Source organism: Cupressus sempervirens, chromosome 6 (genome assembly GCF_028749045.1).
Source record: "Cupressus sempervirens isolate cs-2001-9-10 chromosome 6, ASM2874904v1, whole genome shotgun sequence".
Lineage (NCBI taxonomy): Eukaryota > Viridiplantae > Streptophyta > Pinopsida > Cupressales > Cupressaceae > Cupressus > Cupressus sempervirens.
This window is the reverse complement of record NC_143123.1, coordinates 389,365,830-389,390,436: the sequence shown is the minus strand read 5'-3', so window position 1 is coordinate 389,390,436 and position 24,607 is coordinate 389,365,830. Positions and strand designations below refer to the sequence as shown.

General features: G+C 36.2%; 1 protein-coding gene across 1 annotated transcript; it reads right to left on the bottom strand.

The window, feature by feature from the left end:
- Positions 1-1,610: 1,610 nt before the first annotated feature.
- Positions 1,611-23,841, bottom strand: LOC149552688 (polyadenylate-binding protein RBP47B'-like). Its single transcript, XM_089788253.1, has 8 exons — positions 23,429-23,841; positions 5,046-5,529; positions 3,163-3,239; positions 2,952-3,082; positions 2,770-2,866; positions 2,504-2,668; positions 2,164-2,273; positions 1,611-2,052 (listed from the first exon to the last, which is right to left on the bottom strand). The coding sequence occupies exons 1-8, from the start codon at positions 23,582-23,584 to the stop codon at positions 1,968-1,970; spliced, it is 1,305 nt and encodes a 434-aa protein (XP_089644379.1). The 5' UTR covers positions 23,585-23,841; the 3' UTR covers positions 1,611-1,967.
- Between the last annotated feature and the right edge of the window lie 766 nt (positions 23,842-24,607).

Below are 24,607 nucleotides of genomic sequence, written 5' to 3'. Positions count from 1 at the left end.
TATTTTATAAAATTGGTAGAAAATATTTTCCAACGTAAAATTAATAACTTTATATAAAGGTGATAAGTATGATACAAATAAATAATTTAAACTTAAACCTCTTTAAGCCCAAGGGGCTTTCTAATGAGTAGTTCACAACATACAACACTTTGTAGAAGTTTACAAATGAGGTTGCACACGGAGAAGGTTTAATAATGGAGTAGTCAAGGGCACTTGAACTTGGTAGTTCTATCGCATTGTAAATCTTTGGTTTTGTTTAGCAACACTGAGATCTAGTTTATGAAGTGTCAAATGATTTCCTTGTCAGTTCTCCATGCAACTGTTCTCTTGCCCATTGTTTCTAAATACAGATATTCTGCCAAAGCAAAGTTTTGCACGTTTCAAGTATTTTTTTTAAAGTTGAAGTCACTTTCTGACATTTTTTAGTGTTCTGGGCTCCGTGATGGCAATCAGATGCTCACAGGGAGCATCAAAGCTCCCTGTGCATGTGTATCCCGAGATGTGTCTGAATGCTTGGGGATACTCACAGCGAGCCGCAATGCTACCTGTGAGCATCCACAAGCATCAGAATCAGCACCTGCATCCTAACGCATCCAGATCCAGGGCCTCTGGGAAAGCATCTGGTAACTAAGTTGAGATTTATATATCAAATTTTTCAGTAATATGTACACTTGCTTGTATTTAGTTCTTATTCCAAACCTGCACTGAATTTTCCAACTAAGGTGCTCACAGAGAGCATGACCGTTGCAGTTCAAGAATTTCCTAACATTGTTTATAAACACTGCCAATCTATCTTCAGATTCAGACATCAGAAGATGAATGAAAACAAGTTCTGATCAGCCAAATTCAGCATTCATTCACGTACATCAAAACATTTCTGCATTTGCAGATCCAAAGCGAGGCATAACTAAAAACAAAGACACTCACCAGTTCAGGTCCTAAAATTCCATGTGACATTAGCATCATTTTCCTTTCTACAAAGAATCACATTTAAAATCATTTAATTTTTAACTTTTAGTGCTTCTTATTCTGACTCCTAAATCTAGGTTGATTACTTATTTAAATGTTTATATGTTATTAGCCATGATTGTTTTAGTGTGTGAAAATTTATTCCTTACAGAAATACATTGGTATTGATTGAAATAAAATTTAATAAAATGATAGAAAGTTATAGAATTCAATGCATCCCTTAAATATAAAAGGTATCATTTCTCACATTTTCCGATGTCTTACTTCTCAATCATATTTTTCTGCTTTTGGGCAAGAAAATTTGATTACATATTTTGTCTGCTCTACTGCATTCCAGGCATAGCCAAGTCTTTGATGAATATGATGTCAAATCCGCAGAGTAGATATTTCACCTTGCCACCACGACTGGTGACCAGTGAGGATGGTTCTTTCGTTTGATAGATGAATTAGAGTCTACAAAATTATAGCACCACTTTTCTATCAACAAATTTCCATAGTTATAGCATTTTAACTCAAGCATATGAACATTTTCAATCCAGTATATCACCACATAGGATGCAGTTTACCACTAATCACCAATATATCAGCATGAATATTGAGAGCGAAAGCATGGGAATCAAGAGAAGATTAGCCAAACCATCTAAGAATCCAGTAACAGTTAAATTAGTTATATAGACCTGAACTCGTACAATAATGTTGCTTCTTTGAGCACTAAAAATGTTTCTCACAGTTGAAAGCTTTTGCTAGACATCACTTTTGGATGGGGCAGAAAATAATGCGAGAAAACCTCTGACCTACAGGAATTCCATATTATCTGGCATGTAATACGTATGGAAACATAATGCAATAGAAAGTTTACTATTTTAGAGTGTCGTGCAGTGGTAAATATTATTACAATTACAGAGAGAAACATGATGCATGTGATTATAAACCTGAAACGAAGTATTGAGACCTCAACCATCTCCAGAAAATAGGGTGATGGTCAAGAAAGCCCATAACTATGATAATAATTCGCATGTCTTTAACCAAAAGTGTCGCCCAACTAGTGAAGCCTCGTGTAGAGCAATATATGCTGCATTCAATCTGCAACAACATAGACAATATGATCTAAAGACCCTTCCTATTACATAGAAAAACCCCATTGAAAATCACATCTTTTAAAAAATACGAAACACAATCAACTGAAAAACTCACTTCTCAACATCAGGAGGTGCCAAAGGGTCAAATATTTCCTCTTCCTTATGCTCAGGTGGCTGCTGGACAGTGTTCATTACACCCGCTGTTGACATTTCTTGAACCTCAGTCTACAAACAACATAGAAAACAGGGATTTCATAAAAACAAGGCACATGAAAAGAATTTTTTTTATCAAGGATCTAATACTAAAGTTAGTCCTGGTAACAGAGAAAGTGGCATCAATTCATAAATGTAAACAACGAACTACACAATATATTTATGATACAAAGAACCAAAAAAGCTATAACAGAAAGAAATAATGGACCAGTAAAGTCTGGTAGGCAGTAGCTATGCTTCACCTGTTGATAAACCCCAGTTGTAGGATAAGCCCCATAACCATACATTGATGGATCTTGAGGTGGTTGAGCATAACCGTAAGCTTCATATCCTTGACCATAAGCATAGTAAGCTGCATTCCATTGATTTGGATCTGCTTGTGCCTGACCCCATCCAGCAGTAGGCTCCTACAAAAATAAAATGAGCCAATGAACATTTGTAAGTGTGGTTCAAGAGGAACAGTTGCCTATTTCAAGTTGACAATTGGATTTGAGAGTTTTTTTCCAACCTGCTTGATTGTAGGACTGCGACCCCAAGATAGACGAACAGTTTGTTGACCAATAACAGTACCATGTACCCTTTGCAAAGCTTCTTCAGCGGATACCCTAGACACAATTAAAAAGAATGTTTCAAATGTGTATGTACTACATACCAATCAACGGATACACTGTGATCAAACACTAGCTATACCTGTTACCAAATTGGACAAATCCACATCCCTTGCCAACCGGTATTTTGACATAGACAAGCTCACCAAACTGTCCAAAAATCTGCTTCAGATCTTCTTCTGAAATGTTTGGATCCAGTCCACCTACAAATATCTGCAAGATATAGATAATAAGAGAATGCAAGAAAAATACATCAAAAACCTTTGCACGTGCACTTACATATGTTTACTTACAGTTGTGTTATTTGGATCATCATCTGTCGGGAAAACTGGAGCAGGTGGCACACTGTAGGTTGGTGTTTGATAGGAAGCTGTAGAAGAAATAAAATATGAATTAAATAAATGCTCAATTACAAAATCAAGAAAATGAGATAGCAACAGATCCTATAGAAGCTAAATTTAAATACCAAGTAACAATCAAAAGATGCAGAAGTCAGCTCCTACCAATAAACCACTAACCTTAATTTGAAAAAAAGATGTTCTTATTATAGGAAGGAGAAAAGGTTTGGACCCAATCTGCATTTTATATAGGAAAAACTTATGTGTCATCTGGCTACAAAGATGGATATTATTATAAAGGCTTTTATAGCTGTGGAAAGGAAGAGGAACTCATGAGAAGAAAAGAACAATATCTCCTCTTTATCAAGGAAAATTTTAGGTAGTTTCTCCCAAAGACCTTTCCGGAAATCGCCATCATTTCTATATTTGAGAAGTAGTGATTCAGCTGTATATATATCCATTTCTATAATTGAGCTTAGAACTGTGAAATCAAAAAAGCATAACAGAGTTCATAGTCACTCTTAACACAAAAAATAAATCTCTATGACATATCATGACAAGTAAGTTGTACAAGTAAAGCACCCGGGCATTTTTATCCAAATATAGTCATTTTTCTGCACAATCTTAAGCCAAGATTTAAATCACAAAACAAAACATAAGTTCTTACTGAACCAAACTCCTGAGAAATTTCAGGCTTGCCTTGGCCACCAGAATGTTGAGTGCAGCCTACCCACAACCATGAAAGGTATACCCTTCTATCTCCAATATCTAATAGGACAAATTTTAGAAAAAAATTATGAAATCAGAAATCAGTCACTTCATTGTTGACACCCAACATAGACAGCAAAGTAAGCACTTCTTGTTATGTTAAAATACCAGCAAGATCAAATCCAATTGATTCTTAAAGGGAAGAATCAGATAGGTGGAGAAGATATAATTCGCAATCCAAACTGAAAGCCTGCTCCATAATGTGTTCACATGCTAAAAAAAGAGAAATGAGAAATGGATTATTGCAGTTGAATACATAAACAGATCACTGACCTAAATGAGGTCATCCACTACTAAAGAGATTGTATCTTGTGCTGAGTTCAGTTCCAGGCTTTATGTGAAGAAAGCCTCTTGGCATCCTGCTTTGAGACAACATCAGCTGTATAAGCTTGAAACATGTTTGTAACATGAAGCTCTAATAGGAATTTAAAACACTCGGATTGAAGTGGTTCTGACGATCAACTGAAACAAAATTGATTTCTCTTCAATTGCAATTTCAACTGAAGCATATTAATACCCAGAATGCAGCAGTACTCTGAAGCACCATATTCAGAATCCCACGAAGAATCAAGGATTAATTTACCTGGCAATATCCAGGAAGCTCAAGTAGAATGGTTTAAATAAACTTAATAGGGAAGGGGAAGCAATTACATTTTAATCAGAGAACATCTATGAGATGACCATTGAAGCACGCAAGCAGTATATAACATTATGAACCCTGTAAGACTTTATGGTGCAAGATCCACAGATATAATCTGTAAGCCAGTCAAAATAATTAGAAAGAGAAGCAAACACTAGAAGTTGTCTCGTGTTAGCAGTCAGTCTCCATAACAACTCAATTATTATTCCACCAATAAGCAAGCTATGGGATAAACCTTACAAAGCAAGCCAGACATAAATGATAACATGAATACAGCAAAAGTGCAACATACACAAGTATAATCAATTAATCAACCACAATGATCAGAAAAGGAAGCAAGAACTAGAAGATGTTCGGCATTAGCTTTCTCACATTAAAATAATAGTTGTGATGATGAAAACTAAACTCAAACAATGTTTTTTCAGCAAACCTTTAGCAGTGGGGTATTGTTGTTGATATGTCAAGGACTTCTTAGGAGTAGCTGCACTTATTCGCATAGGTCTCATAGAACAATATACCCCATTCATTTCAGTCATGGAACGATTCCTTTCATTCTCATCTGCAAATTTAACAAATCCATAGCCCTTTGAACGCCCTGTAGCAGGATCTGTTACAACCTTTGCACCTCTCACAGATGGATAACGTGCTCTAAAAGTTTCCTGTAGCAGATAATCTGTGACATCTGGAGCCAAATCCCCAACAAATATGGAGTGCTCTGGGCCTCCAACTAATCGCCTTTCTCCTAAACCAAAAGAGGCCCAATTTAATCTGAAAAGTTGTTCTGTGCCAGGCATCTGTGTGCCATTGTATGTCTGAAGAATCCTCTCAGCTGCTGAATGAGACACAAACTCCACAAAGCCATAGCCTTCAGGATAGCCAGTCAACTTGTTCCGAATTACTTTTATAGACACAACCTTCAATGACCAAAGACCAACATCAATATAATCTTGTTATATATCCAATACAGTATCACAAAAGCAACAGCACAAGCCAAGAAGTGGCTTTAAAAAAATTAATCTTATTGCAAAATCTCAGCTCCCTTTGAAAACATGTGTTAGTTTGAAAACAAGCAACTCCATGTACACTCTACAGATATAAAGAAACTAATTGTTAAATCTTTTTGAATCTTACACAAAAATATTCTTACATCTATTAATAATATAGCTTCATCGGATTGAAGCATTCGTATCATGAACTTGAAATTAATGATGATGGATGAACGTATATAAATGTGATTTTGTCACACACACACACACACACACACACACACACACACACACACACATATATATATATATATTAGTATCTATCACATTTTATATTACAAATGTTCTTAACTAATCTGAATTGGCTGAATTAATGCATTATATGAATCGGCATTCATATTGTTTGTGTTTGAGAGGAATCATGATCATGAATGGGTGTGACTCCCCGTGGCAGTCACAACCATTCATGATTGTGACCCCCAACAGTAATATGAATACTCTCCGATGGCTGTGGGAGAACACAATCAATTACAAAGGCATTTGTATCTCTTCCAGCAGTCATCGATTCCAAGACATTCAATCTGTCCTCCATCAGTCTTCGATAACAGCAAAGAAATCAGACAAACGTCTGATCTACATTATCAGTAATGAAAAAGGTATCAAGAGCAATCACAAATCTAGAAAAGATCTACAATTAACAACATCCATGGCTACTTGGATTTGTTTATATCAAGTAAAAGTAAGTGAATCTTACTTTTTTCTTCTAGAAGCTTACAGGCAAGAAATATTCTTACTTCCATGGGGTGTTAGGATTTGTTTGTGTTGAGAAAAACTAATTATATATCTGTTCATCTGCTCAACATCTCAACTCTGAAGCCTTGTTGGAAGGTCATACTATTCTCAAAAACTTCAATCAAAACCAATGGGTCATTTAACACATTTGACATGTGCATGCATTTCCAAACTCAAAGCCCCCAACTTGTAGTGACTCTTGTGTTTGCATTCTATCATATAAGTATTCTTTTGATCCAAGCTAGACTTTGTATATAATTTACCATGTGACTGCTTGTGTGTTAATCTTTTTATTGTCATTCCGGTGCTCAATCCAATTGCTGTTATATTCTTTTGTTATATATCACTGATATCACTGCTGATGTGACGAGTAGGTTATAGTTGTGATTCCAATGATGATCATATTTGCATGATATTGATGACTCTGTGATGATGTGGCATGATGTTATATGATGACATCTGGGTACATTTACATATACAGATGATATTTTGGCCATGTAGAGTTGGCAGTGACTTTATGATGTCTACTGATGTTGTGTGAGTGAATGGATGAGATGTTCCATTGTTGATCATAAATGGTTAGTCATTTGGTTCAGGGATCTATTATATCAATATGCTCATTATTGTTGTTAATAATAATTGCTGATATTTAATGATATTTGATATATTTAGTTTATATGAGATTATGGTTGTGTTGTTTAAATGATGACTATATGTGAAAAGGGGTGATAACTTTCAAATACATAAGAATGATTACGTTGTTAAAATTCCTTTTTAAGAGATATATGTTATTTGACGATTTTTTATGTGCTTCGGCTCTTTATATATATGAGCAGGTACACTTGATGTGTGAATGTTTCAGTGATAGCAGTATGTGGATTGACTCCACCTGGTTTCACAGCTCTGAGTGTGCCTAGGGTTAGTTATGGTCATTCATACTGTCCTACTTATTTATTGTTCCTATTCTTGGGCAATAATCACCCATTCAATTACCTTGTGGTAATGTCTAGGTACCCTTGCAAATTATGATAGACCAATAGCATATGCTTATGTATTGTTACTGTCTGCAATTGTCATATCCCCCTGTTTGAAACCCTAATTACATCATCCCCTTGTAGAAATAAGATTTTATCAAAGCTATCAAATTCCCACAATGCATATGAATGTTCAAAATAATTTCTGGAATTGATTGTATGATCTGAAACGTTGACGATAAAATAAATTTACAGAATAAACAAATAATAAAATTAATATAGAATAAATAAATTAAACATTAATATATAAGACTAAATAAATAATATAGTTATATTATATTATATGTTTAATATGTACATTTTTTATTTACTTGATATTCTATTATCCATCTATATTAGATATTAGTTAATATTAATATAATAAAAACCTGTAATATAATATATATTAATAAGATATATTATATTATATATCAAATATTAAATATAAATAATAAAATCAAACATGTCCAAATCAAGAAAAGCCTAAACACAGAACTTTGAATCCATATAGGCTCGACATTAGAAGGAAAGATCACTTCCACTCCGTGACGCAGGTATAAAGGGAAAACAACAAAGAGAGAAAACCAGTTTTATCTAATGAGCATCTGCTAATCCAATCAGCAACTAATTTATACAGTTACCAAACTGTGTAGAAGAATTCCACTCCAGACATGTAGTGTAGTCACAATGAAGTGATGCACATTAGGTTTACTCCTGAATGTGCGTGGGCAAATTCGGGGAATTTATGAGGGGACATCACCAAAAAATGGTCCAGAAGCATCGATATAATGGGCAGACCAATGAGCAGCATCCTTAAATAAACAGTCAGCAATTGATATTACACTGAGAATTTCTGAAATATTATTGGTATAAATAGAATAGCAATTTGGTCTTATAACATACAATCATTGAACAGCAGACTTATATCATCCAGTCAGTGATACTCATTGAGGTTTACTCCTGCATGTGCATGGGCAAATTAAGGTAATCTAAGTGGGGAAATCACCAACTTTACACTGCGCAAACTACAGCATATAGAGGATCAATGAAATATTATTGGGACAAATAGAATAGCAATTTGGTCTAATAACATGCAATCATCAATAAGCAGACTTGTAACATCCAGTCAGCGATTGAGGCAGCTTTAGGTATCAGCATCTAGCCAGAAATTCAGACCCACTGAGATAGTAGCCATATACGAACCAGGAGGAAGATTTTATAGAGAAGACAATGACCGGTCAAAGCAAAATCATTGAATGGATATTTTTATTGGTATACCTCACACGATTTGGAGATTGACTTAAGGCAAGCAGCAGCCTTTGACCAGCATCCATACACTGGAAGATCTTATGAGATTGACAGGAGTACCCTTGCACACTTGGGAAAACCAAATCAGACAGAGCATAGAAGAAAAAGGCCTCCTTAGTGCATATTTCATAAAGAAGATCAGACAAATGATCAGGATACGGAGATCATTCTCATGACTTATAGACCAATATCAGTAACAGTAAAGCAACCTCCTTAATCATTAAGGCTGTAAAGTTACATAGGGAAGATCATATTCATACCAAGAACCCACTGCATCTACATATAACTTGTATATCACAAATTGATCAAGATTATCATTATAATATAAGGGGTATTTCGAATCTCTGTCTTCCAGATCTAAGTGACTAGCCTCATAATTTCGAGAACTTACAAAAGGGGACACTACGGGCAGTATCAGAGCATCTTTCCTCCCATCCCTTGAGAGGTAGTTGGTGCAAAGTAGCCAAAGGACGCAAAGAGCATTCGAAAGAGAGAAAGAAACATACCCTGAGAGGTCCTACCCCGACCCATCATAGCACTTCTGACATTCTACACATTGATTATGTGAGTGACACACTATTTTGATGCATTGGGTTCTCACGGACAGTGATATTCTGATCATTTAGACTATGAGATGATTTGATGTGGTGCTATTTAGGACTTGCTTACGTACTTTGGATTATGGTTTATGTCACGATGACACTATTTGGATACATTTGACAGTGATATTCTTGATCTTTCATACTAAGTGATGGTTTCCATGCGATGTTGTTAATCATGTTAGTATGATATACTTACGTAATTAACTCATGATTCATTATCATGATTTTTAATCAAAGGAAATTGGAATTCTGCATTTTACATTTGATTCTCCTACACTAGTGTATATAGATTAACTATATAATTGGGATAAGTAGGAATGAACATGAATGTTTTACAATATAGATTAGAGAAAGTCTATGAATGCCAAAAATGTAATGTTAAGTTACGTGATTGATTTTTAGATATGACAAAAAAAATTTAAAATGATCTCAAAAGCAGCCAAGCAAGGGGAAAACCAATGGAGCATTAAGCAGGTGCAGCTCTAGCAGTGACATTATAAAATAGACCAATCGCCAAAATTACAATTTTGTAAAATACTTCATGCATTTGTATGTAAACTATCTTTCAAATGCATGCCCTTGTTTGATCTAGAGTACAAGAATAAAAGGAATAGTGAAATTGATGGGGGTGAGATGTAAGTAAACAGTTAAGGTTGCCATCTAAGTGGACCACCTTAATGGATGCCAAAGTTCTGTCATCAGGGCCAAGAGGATCAAAATCTTACTCTTGGACTTAGATTGGACAAACCGATAATTCCACTAAATCCCCTGAACCATTATTTACCATGAGGGATGGAGTTAAGAGGATTACAGTTGCCATCTAAGTAGACCACCTTGATAGATGCCGAAATTCTGCCAACAGGGCCAAAGTTCTGCTCTTGCACTTAGGTTGGTCAAATTGAGAACCCCGCTACAATCTGCCTATTGTTCTTAACTTAAGAGATGTAGGTAAGAGGGTTAAGACTGCCATCTGAGTAGGCCACCTTGGTGGATGTCAAAGTTTTACCACCAAATCCAAGAGGGTCAAAGTCCTGCTTTTGGGCTTAGATCGGACAAGTTGAGAACCCTACTACGATCTCCCTACCCTCCCAAACATGATGAGCTGATCAATTATTTGGGATGGTGCAAAGATAAGGAAGCAAACCAAGCATCCTACTATAAGCACTTCGAGTGGATGGCTACATCATTCCACCAAGGCCAAGGGGACCAAGGTTCTGCTATTGGGCTTAATATGAGATTACCTTAGACTAACTTATCATGACTCAATCTCTCTGAGCTGAATTAATGATAATAGAATAGGAAAATACATTTTTTTGAATATATTAATATATATATATATATATAGCTTATGTTATTAACCTATATAAATATATATGCACTTGTGTTCACTTGTGGTTGCAGGGTTCATGGTCAAAGCATAAAAGAAGATAGGCTATCTTTAGCATCGGGTCAATCCAATATGAATTTGCTGCTACAACCTTGTTCCTTCACTTAGAGCAATAAGAGAGAACTTGTCAAGTTCTACTATTGATCACACAAATCGCATTCAAACGTAGTGTAGTTGAAGGTTGGTTATAGACAAATCTCCATGATCATTCACTTACTGCTTCAGAACAAACAATTTTGGGAGGGGAGTACTATTACATACCCCATTTCAAACCCTAATTAGATCATCCCATTTTGGAAATATGATTTAATAATAAACAAATAATAAAATTAAAATATAATAAATAAATAACATTAAAATATAAGAGTAAATATATATTATAATATAATATAATTATAAGCAAACAATTAGGCAAGAGCCTACAACACAACTGTAAATTGTTGAAACCAAGAAAAGCCAAAACACTAAGCTTTGGATCCATATAGTCTTGACCTTTGAAGGAAAGGTAGATTCCACCCCCCCAAAGGCTAAACGACAAAGAGAGAAAACAGGTTTTATCTAATTAGCATCTGCTAACCCAATCATCACCTAATTCATACAGTCAGCAAACCATGTAGAAGAATTCCACACCAGACATTGAGTGTAGTCAAAGGGAGGTGATACTCATTGAGGTTTACTCCTTCATATGCATTGGCAAATTCAGGGAATTTAAGAGGGAAAATCACCAAAAATAGTACAGAAGCATCAATATAATGGGCAGACCAATGAGGAGCATCCTTAAATAACTAGTCAGCAATTAATATTACACTGAGCAAACTACACCATACAGAGGATCTCTGAAATATTATTGGTACAAATAGAATAGCAATTTGGTCTTATAACATACAGTCATGGAACTGCAGACTTATATCATCCAGACAGCAATTGAGGCAATCTTAAATATCAGCATCTAGTCAGCAATTCAAACCCACTCAGATAGTAGCTATATACAAACAAAGGAGGAAGATTATATAGAGAAGACAATGACCAGTCAAAGCAATATCATCGAATGGGTATTTTTATAGGTATACCTCAAACGATTTGCAGATTGACTGAAGGCGAGGATTGGTATACCTCAAACGATTTGCAGATTAACTGGAGGCAAGCTATAGCCTTTGACCAGCATCCATACAATGGATGATCTTATAGATTGATAGGAGTTGAAATTTTAAAATACAGAATTAATTGTAATAATAATCACACTCTTGAAGAGTTTACAAACACTATACAAAGCGTGAACTAAAAAGAAAAGATGCATAAATAAAGACGATGTCTAAAAATAGAATTGATTAAGTGAGCTCAAAAATGCAGCCTAAATGACCATTAACTAAGGTTCTAGAATAACGAGCTAAATATAGCAAGAACCTAGGACACTAAAAATATTCTAATACCCTCCCTTAATGTTCCTTCTATCAACTGCCTGATAGAAGGCAATCCATGTCTTGTAGCACAAATCCCTCGAAACATTTTGTTGTTGCTGATACCCTCCCTGCCTAGAAAAAAACAGAGAAGGTTGTCTCCCTTTGAAATGGTCTACACCAAGAGATAAGAACTTGTCCTTGACTCTGCCAATGTGATGAGTCTATCACTACCTCTCCCATGACTCGCAAAACCTCTGAGCAGAAATCATCATAAAATGACCAACTTGGTGCTGGATAACATATTGTCCTTCATTTAGACAAAGAAACACACCAAGAACAAGTGCCACTTTTGAGGAAAATTTGGCAAACCTTCCAAACTTTTGCATATGAGGAGGGTACCCCAAAACAGACTACAAGATACCATTATTTGAAGTGAACAAAGCATCGTTTCTCCAAAAAAAGCAGTAAAAATCCTAGAATATGTTGATGTGTAGCTAGGTCGGATCCCTTCTAGAGCTGACCTAGTACACCTAATGGCTACTTGCCTGTCAGCCTTAGCCATGTTGCTAATGAACTTTGTCATATCGATCCTTATGTGGATCTGGCTCTATTTGAGTGATTCATGTATTTTGTAATCATGTAATTGGGCAAGACTTATTATGTTGGGCAAGACCTATATGAATGTTATTTGTAATTAATAGGTTTGATCCTATTCTTGGCACCAAAACTACAAGGCCAAATGGAGGTCTATTAGGAGGCATTGATTCATTTATATGCAAGGTCATTCTTGCATCAATAGTAATGAATTCTGCAATGTAAACAATATGAGGTGTGCTCGGGAGTGACGAAAAAAGCTTATCATCTATGGTTCGCAAGGCATTAGATCCAATGGTTTGCATGTGGTTAGCATGCACTACCATAAAGTCAACATGGTATCAAAGTCAGTTTGAAAACTAGGAAAGGCTAGTAGATTTCATTTCACTCAAAACTTCACCTTGCCATTTGTCTAATTTCTTTACTAAGAAAAATTAGGAAAGAAATTTGGTAGAAGACAAACTTATAAAGAGATATGTATTCTTTATGGTTCAATAATGTTCGTGAATTTTTCATGTTGTTGTCAATTCATGCTATATCATTGGGATAGTGAATTATGTATCATTCAAGCATTGATATTCTCTTCCAAATAGTATTGGACTATTATTAATCTTTGTGAAATGCTTTTAGGACGAAACAAGAAGCATACGAGATAGCCCTCAAGAAAGGAAGATACTAATAACTACTTGCATTTCTTTGAAGAGGAAGAATTAATATTTAGAGAGATTTTGATAATTCATCATAGGCAACCTAGATTAAGGAGGTCAGAAGACTGACATCTAATTCAAAGGGAGTCTGACATATCATCAAAAGCAGTGTTACCAGCCTTGGACTCAGTCAGGCCCAAATTGGGCTCGGACTCAATCTCAGCGGCCCGAACGCGGCAAGGACTGGGCAAATTAAAAAACCCATGAAATTCAAAGATTTTTAAGGATTTTAAGTTTTTTCATGCATCATTTAGCCAATTAACATCAAATACACAATAGTTGAGATAAATAGAAGCTACTTTGCACACATATCAATGCGAAATGCAAATTTTTGAAAGAAATTACTGAAGTTAAACTGAATAACATAACAGAAATCTGAAATATAGTGTAACTATCAAATGTCTACAATATCCATGGAATAAAAAGTTCAAAACATATATCAAAAGAAAGGCTCATAGTAGCTTATGTCTTCCTACAAGTACGCCTAAGATAGGTCGTGGAAGACTTTAGAACCATCCTCTCTCCCTGTGGCTGAGGTTGAACTTCAGTGACATGCTCATCATGATCATCCTCATCCTCATACGCATCCTTATAATCCTCATTATCAGAGTTGGATCCATCACTCTCGGCCTTAAGGTCCTACAATGGGTCTCCTCGTGCTCTAGCCTTCTCCACTACCATCGCCATTGCCTTTGCCCCTCGATCCACCTAATCAACCTACTCCAAGTCTTCATCACTGAAGACAAGATCTGAACCTCTATGTTCCACCCTGCTTGTATATCAACCTTCTCTAATACAATGGGAGATGTATCAGTGCCCACAATTTGTTTGTGGCGGAAGTGAAAGTTGTAGTGAACAAAAACAAGATCATTCAACATTTTTGCTGCCAATCTGTTGCGCCTCTTTGAGTGTATATGCTCGAACATACTCCAATTGCATTTACATCTTGAAGCACTAGATGGTTGGCTCAAGATACTCCAATTGAGTTACCTCTTCAAATTTGCTCCAAAAATGGAAATGTAACCCAAGTTTGAAGAACCCTCCTCCAAATGCTTATTTTAACTCCTCTCAATGCTTATATGCAAGCTATAAAGTGGCACAAACAATCAGCAACCAATAGATGAGAGTCAACCAATTTGCTAATCTATCTCCCAAAACCCAATACTCTTCCCTCAACACTTAATTCTCTATTCTTTGTGTTTGCAAGTGATAGAATTACCTTTTTAGGTCTTACTCATGCTTAACATGCCAAAAAAAACAAAAAAAAAATTAACAAATTGTTTTTGTCTTTTTCAAACGTTGCCCGCTCGTTGAGTCAAGCTAACGGGACTCAATGAGTCAGCCGAGTCAATCAAGACTTGGCTAGGACTTGGCCGAGTCCTAATCCAGAGGCAATTTGCTTCGTTTTGATGGGCTCGCCAAGTCCTGTAATGCTAGTCAAAAGCAACCTTTTATGAAGAGGTCAGAAGGTTGATATCTGCTTCAGAGGGAGTCAGTCATTTCGGAAGATTGATATCAAGTTTAAAGCAGGCCACATAACCTTGGTAATGCATTCTTCTCTAGAAGAAGTTTGAGGTGCGAGTCCTCGATAACGCATTTTTCTCTGGGAGCAATTTGAGGTGAAAGCCCTCGTTCCACCCCTTATAAGTAAGCATGGTGGATCCACCATCTACGAGTAGGCATGGTGGAGATGCATTCTTCTTTGGAGAAGTCTAAGATGAAAGTCCTTGCTCTACGATCTGCAACTAGGTATAGTCAATCCACCCTCTACAAGTAGGCATGGTGGAGATGCATTCTTCTTTGGAAGATCTTTGGAAGAAGTTTGAGGTGATAAGCCCTCATTCCACCCTCTACAAGTAGGCATGGTGGAGATACATTTTTCTCTTGGAAAAGTTTGAGGTGAAAGCCTTCGTTCCACCCTCTGCGAGTAGGTATGGTAGATCCACCCTCTGCAAGTAGGCATGGTGGAGATGCATTCTTCTCTAGGAGAAGTCTGATGTGAACCCCATACAAGTAAGCATGGTGGAGATGCATTCTTCTCTTGGAGAAGTCTGGGGTGAAAGGCCTCATTCCACCCTCTTCGAGTAGGTATGGTGGATCTACCTTGTGCAAGTAGGCATGGTGGATATCATGGAAATTTGTGTATTCACCCTCTAGGAGTAGCCATGGTGAACGTCATAACATTTTTGTGATGAGTACTTGTGTCTTCATCCATGGAAGTAACCATCATGGATCCACCCTCTGGGAGTAGCCATGGTGGTTGTGTTCACTTGCATTTTTATGGAAGTAGCCATTATGGTTGCCACTATGTAACTCAAATATTGAGAAGGAATCCTCCCTAGCTAAGAGGGAGTGTTGATGTATAGCTAGGTTGGATCCCTTCAAGGGCGACAAGGTGACCTAGTACACCTAATGGCTAATTGGACTATCGGCCTTAGCCATGTTGCTCATTTGCTTTCTCAAGTCAATCCTTATTTGGGTTTGGCCATTTGGGTGATTTATGTAACTTACAATTATGGAAAGACCTATTATATTAGGCAAGACCTATATGCATGTAACTTACAATTATGGAAAGACCTATTATATTAGGCAACACCTATATACATGTAACTTCTGATTAATAGGTCCGACCATATTCTTGGCGCCAAAATTACAAGGCCGACTAGAGGTCAATTAGGAGGCATCGGTTCATATTTATACAAGACCATTCTCGCATCAATAGTAATGAATTTTGGTCTGTATAAAATGTGTAATGTGCTCGAGGGTGATGATAAGGGCTTATTATATATGGTTGGGAAGGCAACTGATTTGATGGTTTGCCTATGGGTAACAAGCACTACCATAAAGTCAACAAATAGGGATCCCTGACAGAAAATCCCACACAAACTTTGTGTATTACAGAAACCAAAAACATTTTTTTAAGAGATTGACAAAAGCCAAACAAACCCAAATGAGAGCATACGAAACAAATATTTTTTTAGGCGAATTTAGTTAAGCCCTCCAATATGAGAATCACACCCAGACGCTCGTAATCTGATACCATGAAATTTTTTTTTTTTAAATTAATTGTATAACAATACACTTTCTTTTGAGTTGCATCACTGATCAGCAGGTTAGCAAGGTGTAACCAATTCATCCAGAATAGCAGAAGAAGAGTCTTTTACAAAGTAAATAAAGATCTAGTCGAATGTCACTCACATCCCAGCCACTGAATAGTAAAAATGATCGGTAAAGAGATCATAGAAACTTGTAAAATTCAGAGCATCAATCTAATCATTTATATTGTATTTGAAAACAAAAATTGAAAGTTGGTACCTGAGGTGTATACCCCTTTTAATAATGTAATAATAAAAGACTACGGTCCCGAGCAAGACAGGAGGTTTTCTTCTCCGTTCTTTCCTACTAGTGCCCGTTTGAACGGAGATACTCTAATGTATTTTTATTAAATTAATATAATCAAAGACTTTGGTCATTTACCAGTCAAAAAAAAAAACAACACTTTCTTAAATTGAGTTTTAAAAAGCCACAAAAAGCATGAACTAAAAAGAAAAGGCTGTTGAAATAAAGACTTCTAAAAATAGCTGATTAAGAGAACTCAAAAATGGAGCCTAAAAGACCGTTAACTAAGGTTCTAGAATAACGAGCTAAATATAGCAAGAATCTAGGATACTAAAAATATTCTAATAGGAGGACCATTACATAATTGGGAAAACCAAATCAGACATAGCATCGATGAAATAAACCTCCTTAGTGCATATTTAATAAAGAAGATCCCATGAGTGATCAAAATAAGGAGATTATTCTCATGACTTATAGAACTTTATCAAGAACAATAAAGCAATGTCCTTAATCATCAAGGCAATAAAGTTACATAGAGCAGACCATCGTCATACCAAGAACCCATTACATCAATGTATAACTTGTATATCACATATTGATCAAGATTAACATTATAATTAAGAGGTATATCGTATTACAAATCTGCCTTCCAAATCTAAGTGACTAGTCTCATAATTTCAAAAACTTGGAAAAGGGGACATTATGACAATGGTCCAAGTTAAGTATTGAAAATAAAAGAATAAATAAACCATAAATGTAATAAAAATTTGCCTACTGGTTTATTATTATTTATCAGTGAATATGCTCTATGTGTATTTGATTTAATTGGGATTTAATGATTTAAATGGTTTTGGATTTTAAAAGTTTGGTTTATAATTTTAACAAGAGGTTTTACTATAATTTATTATTTTGCCAAAGAGCCCTTTTTCATTATACAAAAAAATCTCATTTTCAACTGTTATTTTTCTAATTTGCTAGGAGCTAGAACTTAACCCTTTTGTTGAAGTTTTGGAATTTGGCTTTGATTGGGAGTTACAATTGGAGAGATATTAAGCATTTTCTTGGATTAAGATAGGACTCTCTTCATTTCCAATTTTTTCTTCAATTTGACTGTTGCAAGTGTGTTGCAAATGAATTGTTGGAAGATTTAAACATATTTCTAAAAGATAAGTAGGAGATATTTTCCACACCAAGTTAAGTTGTGATATTACTATCAGGATTCAACAATGTAGTCTTTTGAGACAAACTTATTAACCCATTTCTAATTTGTTAAAATGATTATGGTGAAGATTTGTTTATTTCTCATCCCCATTTGTGATGCCCATTTTATGTTGAATAGAAATTTTAGGATTTTAATTGCATATTTGGAATGGTGGAGGTAGGGAAATCAATGGGTTTTCCTAGATATTTTATCCTTTTAAGTTTGATTTTTTTTGTGATTTTGGGTGAAATTGATGATTTGTGAATAGAAATATGGATATTGATATGTGGTAATAATATGATATGGCATATGTAATTTCTGTGAAATCTGTACTCTTGTTTTGGAATCGATAAAGTGGATTTTGGGTGGATGGTCTCCATGCTTGGTTTTGGGACAATTTGATATATGAGTGAAATTGATGATTTGTGAATTGAAATATGGATACTGATTTGTGTCAATATGATATGGCATATGTAATTTTTTGTGAGATCCATACTCTTGTTTTGGAACCAATGGAGAGTATGTTGTGAACATTACTAGCAAAAGCATAATGTGAAATTAAAATATTGAGATATGATATCTTATTCCATTGTGTCAGTGTGATTTTATCTTGGTTTGACTTGGGTCGGGTGTAAACCCAGAAAGAGTGGCCTTAAATTGGAGCTAAGGCATAAAGGGAAGCCACCAAGATAGTCCATTGGAGGGTTGCTCAATACAAGTGATAAAATAAAAAAATGAATGGGGTGAACACATAATAACAAGATAATAAGTATGCCTCATGTGTTCCTTGAGTGATCTCTTAGGCTGAGGATGCATAAGAGAAGGCTTGGTCATTCGTGTTACATTGATTTGGCAAATCAAGCCTCCTTGTCTTTATGGGAGGATTGTTTGGTTCCACATGAACCACCCCTTTAGCCATGCAAAGACATCCCCGCTTTTGGACTCTGCACCCATGGCATGTGTAGACTTGAGTAGTGACCTTGTGAGATTGTGTGTTTAGCTATTCCCTAGTATTTAACATGGCATTGGCCAGTTGTGCACTGTGTGGTTGTAAGCCTTATTGCATTATTGCTTGTATCATCACTTGGATCGTATAACCATATTGGCAAGAACAATGGGTTGGATCTAAGGCTGCCACATGGTCAAGTGGCATGACAAATCACCACTGGAAACCAACACACAGGTTGTAGTGTGGATTCAGAAATCACGTCACCTCCCTTCTTACATTCTTATATCTCTTGATGTATTTGTAAATTGATCTCATAATGGACAATGCAAGTATGTTTATTGTATAAGCATAGAGTGAATTAAGCCTCAATGAGATGCATTTTGGTGTTCTTATGGTAGCTTTAAATGTATATTAGTTGTCTATTTTCACTAATAGTTCCAAATTAAATTGCCTTCCTCTTTTTGTGTTGGGTTGGTCAACATCTCCACCTATTGACCAACTCTTCAAACTCATTAAACTAAGACAAATCAATCACTAGGCTGGACTAGACTAAGAACAACTTTACACCTATAAAATGTTCCCTATGCATTAGTGTTTGCACCTGAGGATCGACATATTTGCTTGGGGATAAATGTTTTTGTCTATCCTTCAAGGTCTTCAACCAGTCTTGTTGTATATTTGGTTCACTAACCCATTCATGGTTGTGGGAAGGTCTGGTAATGCATTTAAGGTATTTAATTAGTTGAATAACTGAGATAATCTTATGATCTAATTGTTTATGGCACGATTGAACTTCGTACAAACATTTGGATTTAGTGTTTTAAAAAGAACCTAGTATTGGAATTCATGGAACCCTTATAAGCAATTGATAGTCTTCTGCTTATGCTAGTTTGTTTATGGCATGATTGGACTTGTTTAAAATGAACCTAGTATCGGAATTCATGGAACCCATTATAATAGTAAGGCAAGGGACTTGGGAACTATAGTTGTTTTAATAGATGTCATTGAAGTGATGGCAAAACTATGCCCCATTACGGTGGGCTGCAGGGTGGGAGGCTCCTATAGTGAGCATGCAGGGTGGGAATCTAGCATGCATAATAAGCTTGCTATAATACCATGCCATTAAGGTCAATCTATATATCTAATCGCAGCTATATCTTTTAATAACTCCCCACGAGAAATTCCTACTAGCTGAGAAATGCCCCAATTGGAGATGAAACAAACTATGCAATGGAGAGGCGACTGCTAGGGGGTGCTTTAGAATAATATAATAGTAGTGCCCCTTATAATAGTAAGGGGTAGGGAAGGGTCAGGTTGTTGGTTGTGAATAGTGTGGTGCTATGCAGGGTGGATGAATGAATACAAATGATGTTAGTTCGAGGAAGATTGGTAGGTGGATCTGCCATTGATTTAGATGGATGGGGATGGAGTTGAAAGACATACACCGAGTGCGTGTAGAGTCTATGTCTCCTGCCCCTATCTAGAGATCTAGATGAGAAAGGAGTTGTGCTTGAATCAATTAGATCAGATTGCAAGACGAGAAGAAAGTTGCACTTGTCCTATGGAGAGGATAATCAATAAGACTACGAAGTTTGGTCGGGCCTGTACCCATCCCATATAGAATCTAGACTTGGCACCCCCTCCCCTACTAACAAACTGATAGGGAGTGTTTTGTTGTAGGGGCCCTCTGCATGCATGCACCACCCGCCTATAAAATGGTAGGGCCATGAATATAGTGATGTGGAGTGTTGGACATGTTGTGTTGACCTGTTGCCTGGTGGAGAATGTTATTCATGCTAGAATAACGTTGTCAAGGTCATGACCAGCCATTCATGCCAAGAGACATCTCGACCCCCATCCATTATAGGGATTGGTCATCGCAATATAAGAGGTAGGGCATCGAGTTGTTCTAAAGCCAGGAAGTTGAGTTACAATCCAATCACCTACCCTCATGATTCCATCCCACATCTTGGAACATGGATTCAGAACTGGTCATAACCACATGAATAATTGGTAACCACATCGAACTAGCACCAGTTACAACTAATCAGTGGTAATCGCCCACTAACCTAAAATTCTATAGGCCTCTCACACTTACCTGAATGATAGTGAAGGTAAAGGCTTTCCTCGTGATTATGTTGAGTGTGGGTTATCAGCTATTGAAAGTGCCCTTCCCCTTTCCATAGTAGGGGCATGCATGCAGGTGGTCCATTTTGAAGCATTAGACATATTATCCTTCGTTTGGAATAGCCCAATTATATAGCGCTAGGGCATTGATGACTAGCTATCCCTAGTTCTATAGTAGTGGATCAAAACCTCTATCTCACCCAACACGAGAACTATTGAAATGCGGCGAAGAAAGGAACGAAGCAAATATATCTATCTTGAACGGGTCATGAATGCCTTCCTCCCTTCCTTTACCTCTACTTGGTTCCTTCCCTCGATCTCTTGTCCAATGATGCCCTATCTAATTTATCAGTCGATTCAATACCCCCACCCTCGCTTTAAAAGGACAAGGCAATTCTTAAGGTCAGGGATTTTTAGCACCACTTGATCTTCTCTTTCTCCTCGCAATTGTTCCTTTTTTTCTAAATACTATGAGGAGTGTGACCATAATGTAGTGAGACTTCTCTTTCAGAAATTGATAAGTTGTATTTTTTTTTGCAAAAAACTCTTCTTTCTGTCCCTACACTTTCTAGTGAATAACCATCTATACACAGAATTAGTCTCGAACCTTAACCTATCAACCCTAATGTTCTAAAGGCTGCCTATCATCATTCTTTTTTTTTCCCAACTTGTCATTGACCAATCTATCATTCCAACAATCTCCAATTGACAATCTATCATTCTTGACCAGCTTATCATTGAAATCCAATCTATCATTCAATTTGAAGCTAAATTCAAATTACGACTATTGTTCTGTTACGATGGTTTTGCATATGTATGAAATACACCTCACCTTATAGAAAATAGTAGGTGAAGTATGGTTGGATTTGGCATGATCTACATTCAAATTATTGATGGTTGGTTGGGTTTGGCATGATCTACATTCAAATTATTGATGGTTGGTTGGGGTGTGGCATGGCCCTACTATTCTACGGGCTTAAAAAAAAATTGGATCCAAGTGTTGGGTGTAGCATGGCCCTACTATTCTATGGGTGCATGTTAAGCAACTAAGCTAGTCAGATGTTGTATAGTAAAGGCTGTCATGAATATACCATGCCCAATAAGGCACATGATAGAGAGAAATCCCAATTCAAAGGCTGCATTCATGTAACAATCAATGTTGTACACTTAAGAAAAATGTCATAAGGCTTTAGGGGGAGAGCGTAGCGAGTAGAACTGGGATAAATATAGGCTTCCCTACTTTCAAACCTTTGGTTAGATAGGTGTATCATTGTCTAGGGCATTGGCTTTGCTTCAAATGGCTCAGCCCAAGCAACCTCTTTCACAAGCAATGGTGAGTCGGCCCCCCGGGCTAAAATGTCAGCAAATATGCGTGCCAGGCCTTATGAGAGTATTAGGGGACTTGTTCTAGTAGATCCACTCAAGTTTTGATAATGTGGTCCATGTACCCCCCAAGTTTAGTTGGGTGTAAACAGGATTGCCAAGCAAGACAAATGCCTTGCATGGAGACCGACATATGTTAGCATGTTGGGCATACGTAGTCACACAAATAAATTCTCAAATTCTAGACATTCTTTTGAGGTTCGTACATGTATATAAAGAGATCCATGTCACTTTTTAGGATTGTCAACATGCCAAATTGATTGTGTACAATGTTCTCATCTGATTAGAATACTTATAGCAGTCTAGAATATCTTACCTCTAAATATTGGAAAGATGGTGTTAGTTTTTAAATTTATTGTGATGGCTTCTTTGCAAAACATCAGTCTTGAGATTCTTTTGCAAAAACATGTACTAATGACAACTATGTTTTGCATTATTAAAATTTATTATTTCCACTTGATTTTAAAGTATTTGATAAATGAGACTGTTTTAATTTCGGGATCCCCTTTTGAACTTCATTTTTTGTTTTTTCAATTAATATATCAAATGTCGACACTAACTTCATTTTACCAGATATTTTTTAATACCTTCAGTTTTATTTTCATTTTTCACCAAATATACTACCAAGTAGGGGTTATTGTCAAAACATATTGTGGCTTCATAAATCAGACCCTAAGCCAACAGTTTCGCCTCCACGTCAAGTGATGTGGTGGTCCATATTCTGATGTCGGCTACACAAAAAAAAAAAAATTATAACCACCCAGCAAATACATCCTACTGTTCGTCTACTGTTAATGAGTTACAACTTCAGATAGGAAATGTCCGGTACTTGTTTCACTTTACAAAGGGACGCCAGAAACCTTTTAGTACAATCCCAGTCTTTGAAACTATTTCAAGCCCTAACTTTGATTTTATTTAAAACCCTCACCTGCATTATATTTCAAACAAGCTGTCATATGCGGATACCGGAACACAAGTAACACGGGAAAACATTAAAGAAGGAACAGGCAGATTGTGCAGCGCACCTCTCCAGTTTGCGCAAAGCAGGTGTGTAAATATCCTTCATCGACCCAATACTGCAAATCCCCAATCCACAACGTCCTGATTTCATCATTCGAATACTGCGGCTGTTGCTGATACTGCTGTTGTGTCTGCATCATCCACTGCTGCTGTTGATCCATCTTTAAATCCAAGCCCTTGTAGCCACAATAATGGGTGGAATTTAGGCCTAACGACTTCCCGAAATATTCTAAACGGCAGAGGTATTAGCAGCGAAAGTTTCGTCAACTTAAAACTGAAGATGATTAAGTTGTTGATAGGCAAATCCAGGGCTTCAATATTCATACGAGGAATAATGAGGGTTTTAACTAGATTTGTTATGTCGTTTGCGTCCTATTTCTCATGGTTTGATAACTTGGAGTTTGGATAAGTTGCATGGAGGGAATTTGTTTAGGACCTCTTCTAATTTTATAGGAGAGGTTAATAATTTATATTTTTAAAATTTATATCATATTTTCAATATTATAAAAGGAAAAAGAAAAAATTACATTTCTTATAGTACAAAATTAATATTACAAATTTTGAATTCTTTACAATTTAATGTGGTTACAAATTTGTGTTTGTGAGGAAAATAATTATTTCATTTTTAAGTGGATGTGTTAAAAGAGAAGATCATGTTCAAATAGGTTTGGGTATTTACATATTGTTGATAGTTGAACTGTCTCTGCGTACTATTTGACTAGCTAGTTGAAAGGACACATTTCATAAGTTGTCCTCGTTTCAAACCGAATCCTACATATAAATGTTTTTTATATGTATATATATAAACCAGTAAATATGTAGATAGTGTTTTATCTATATTCCAGCCTCTCTATCTAGTTTTCAATCTCAGTATTTGGGTGCGAAATTCATTACTGTCAATTATTTGGGGTTCTCGTTGTTTGCTTTAGTGGCACTCTCGATTTTATTTTCTTGACATGTGATTTTGGCATTGATTATTGTGCATTCACTTAAAACATTGATGAAGTGATACAAATTCAGTTTTGTCTTCGCCTGCGTTCCTTTTCATGATTACTCTCTTAATTGTCACAATTTTATTAGTACCTCAAAATCTTTCAAGTGTTTGCTATTTTATGGAGTTTTCTCCCTCCGGATTCCACTTAATGATATTCTTAATTCACTTTTTTTTTTTTCACTTAATTTAC

Excerpts from the sequence above, each read along its gene's own strand:
- LOC149552688 (XM_089788253.1), bottom strand. The coding sequence starts at position 23,584 with ATGGATCAACAGCAGCAGTGGATGATGCAGACACAACAGCAGTATCAG. Across the intron at positions 2,867-2,951 it reads TTTGTCCAATTTGGTAACAG|GGTATCCGCTGAAGAAGCTT; the intron begins GTATAGCTAGTG and ends AATTGTGTCTAG. Across the intron at positions 2,053-2,163 it reads GCACCTCCTGATGTTGAGAA|ATTGAATGCAGCATATATTG; the intron begins GTGAGTTTTTCA and ends ATGTTGTTGCAG.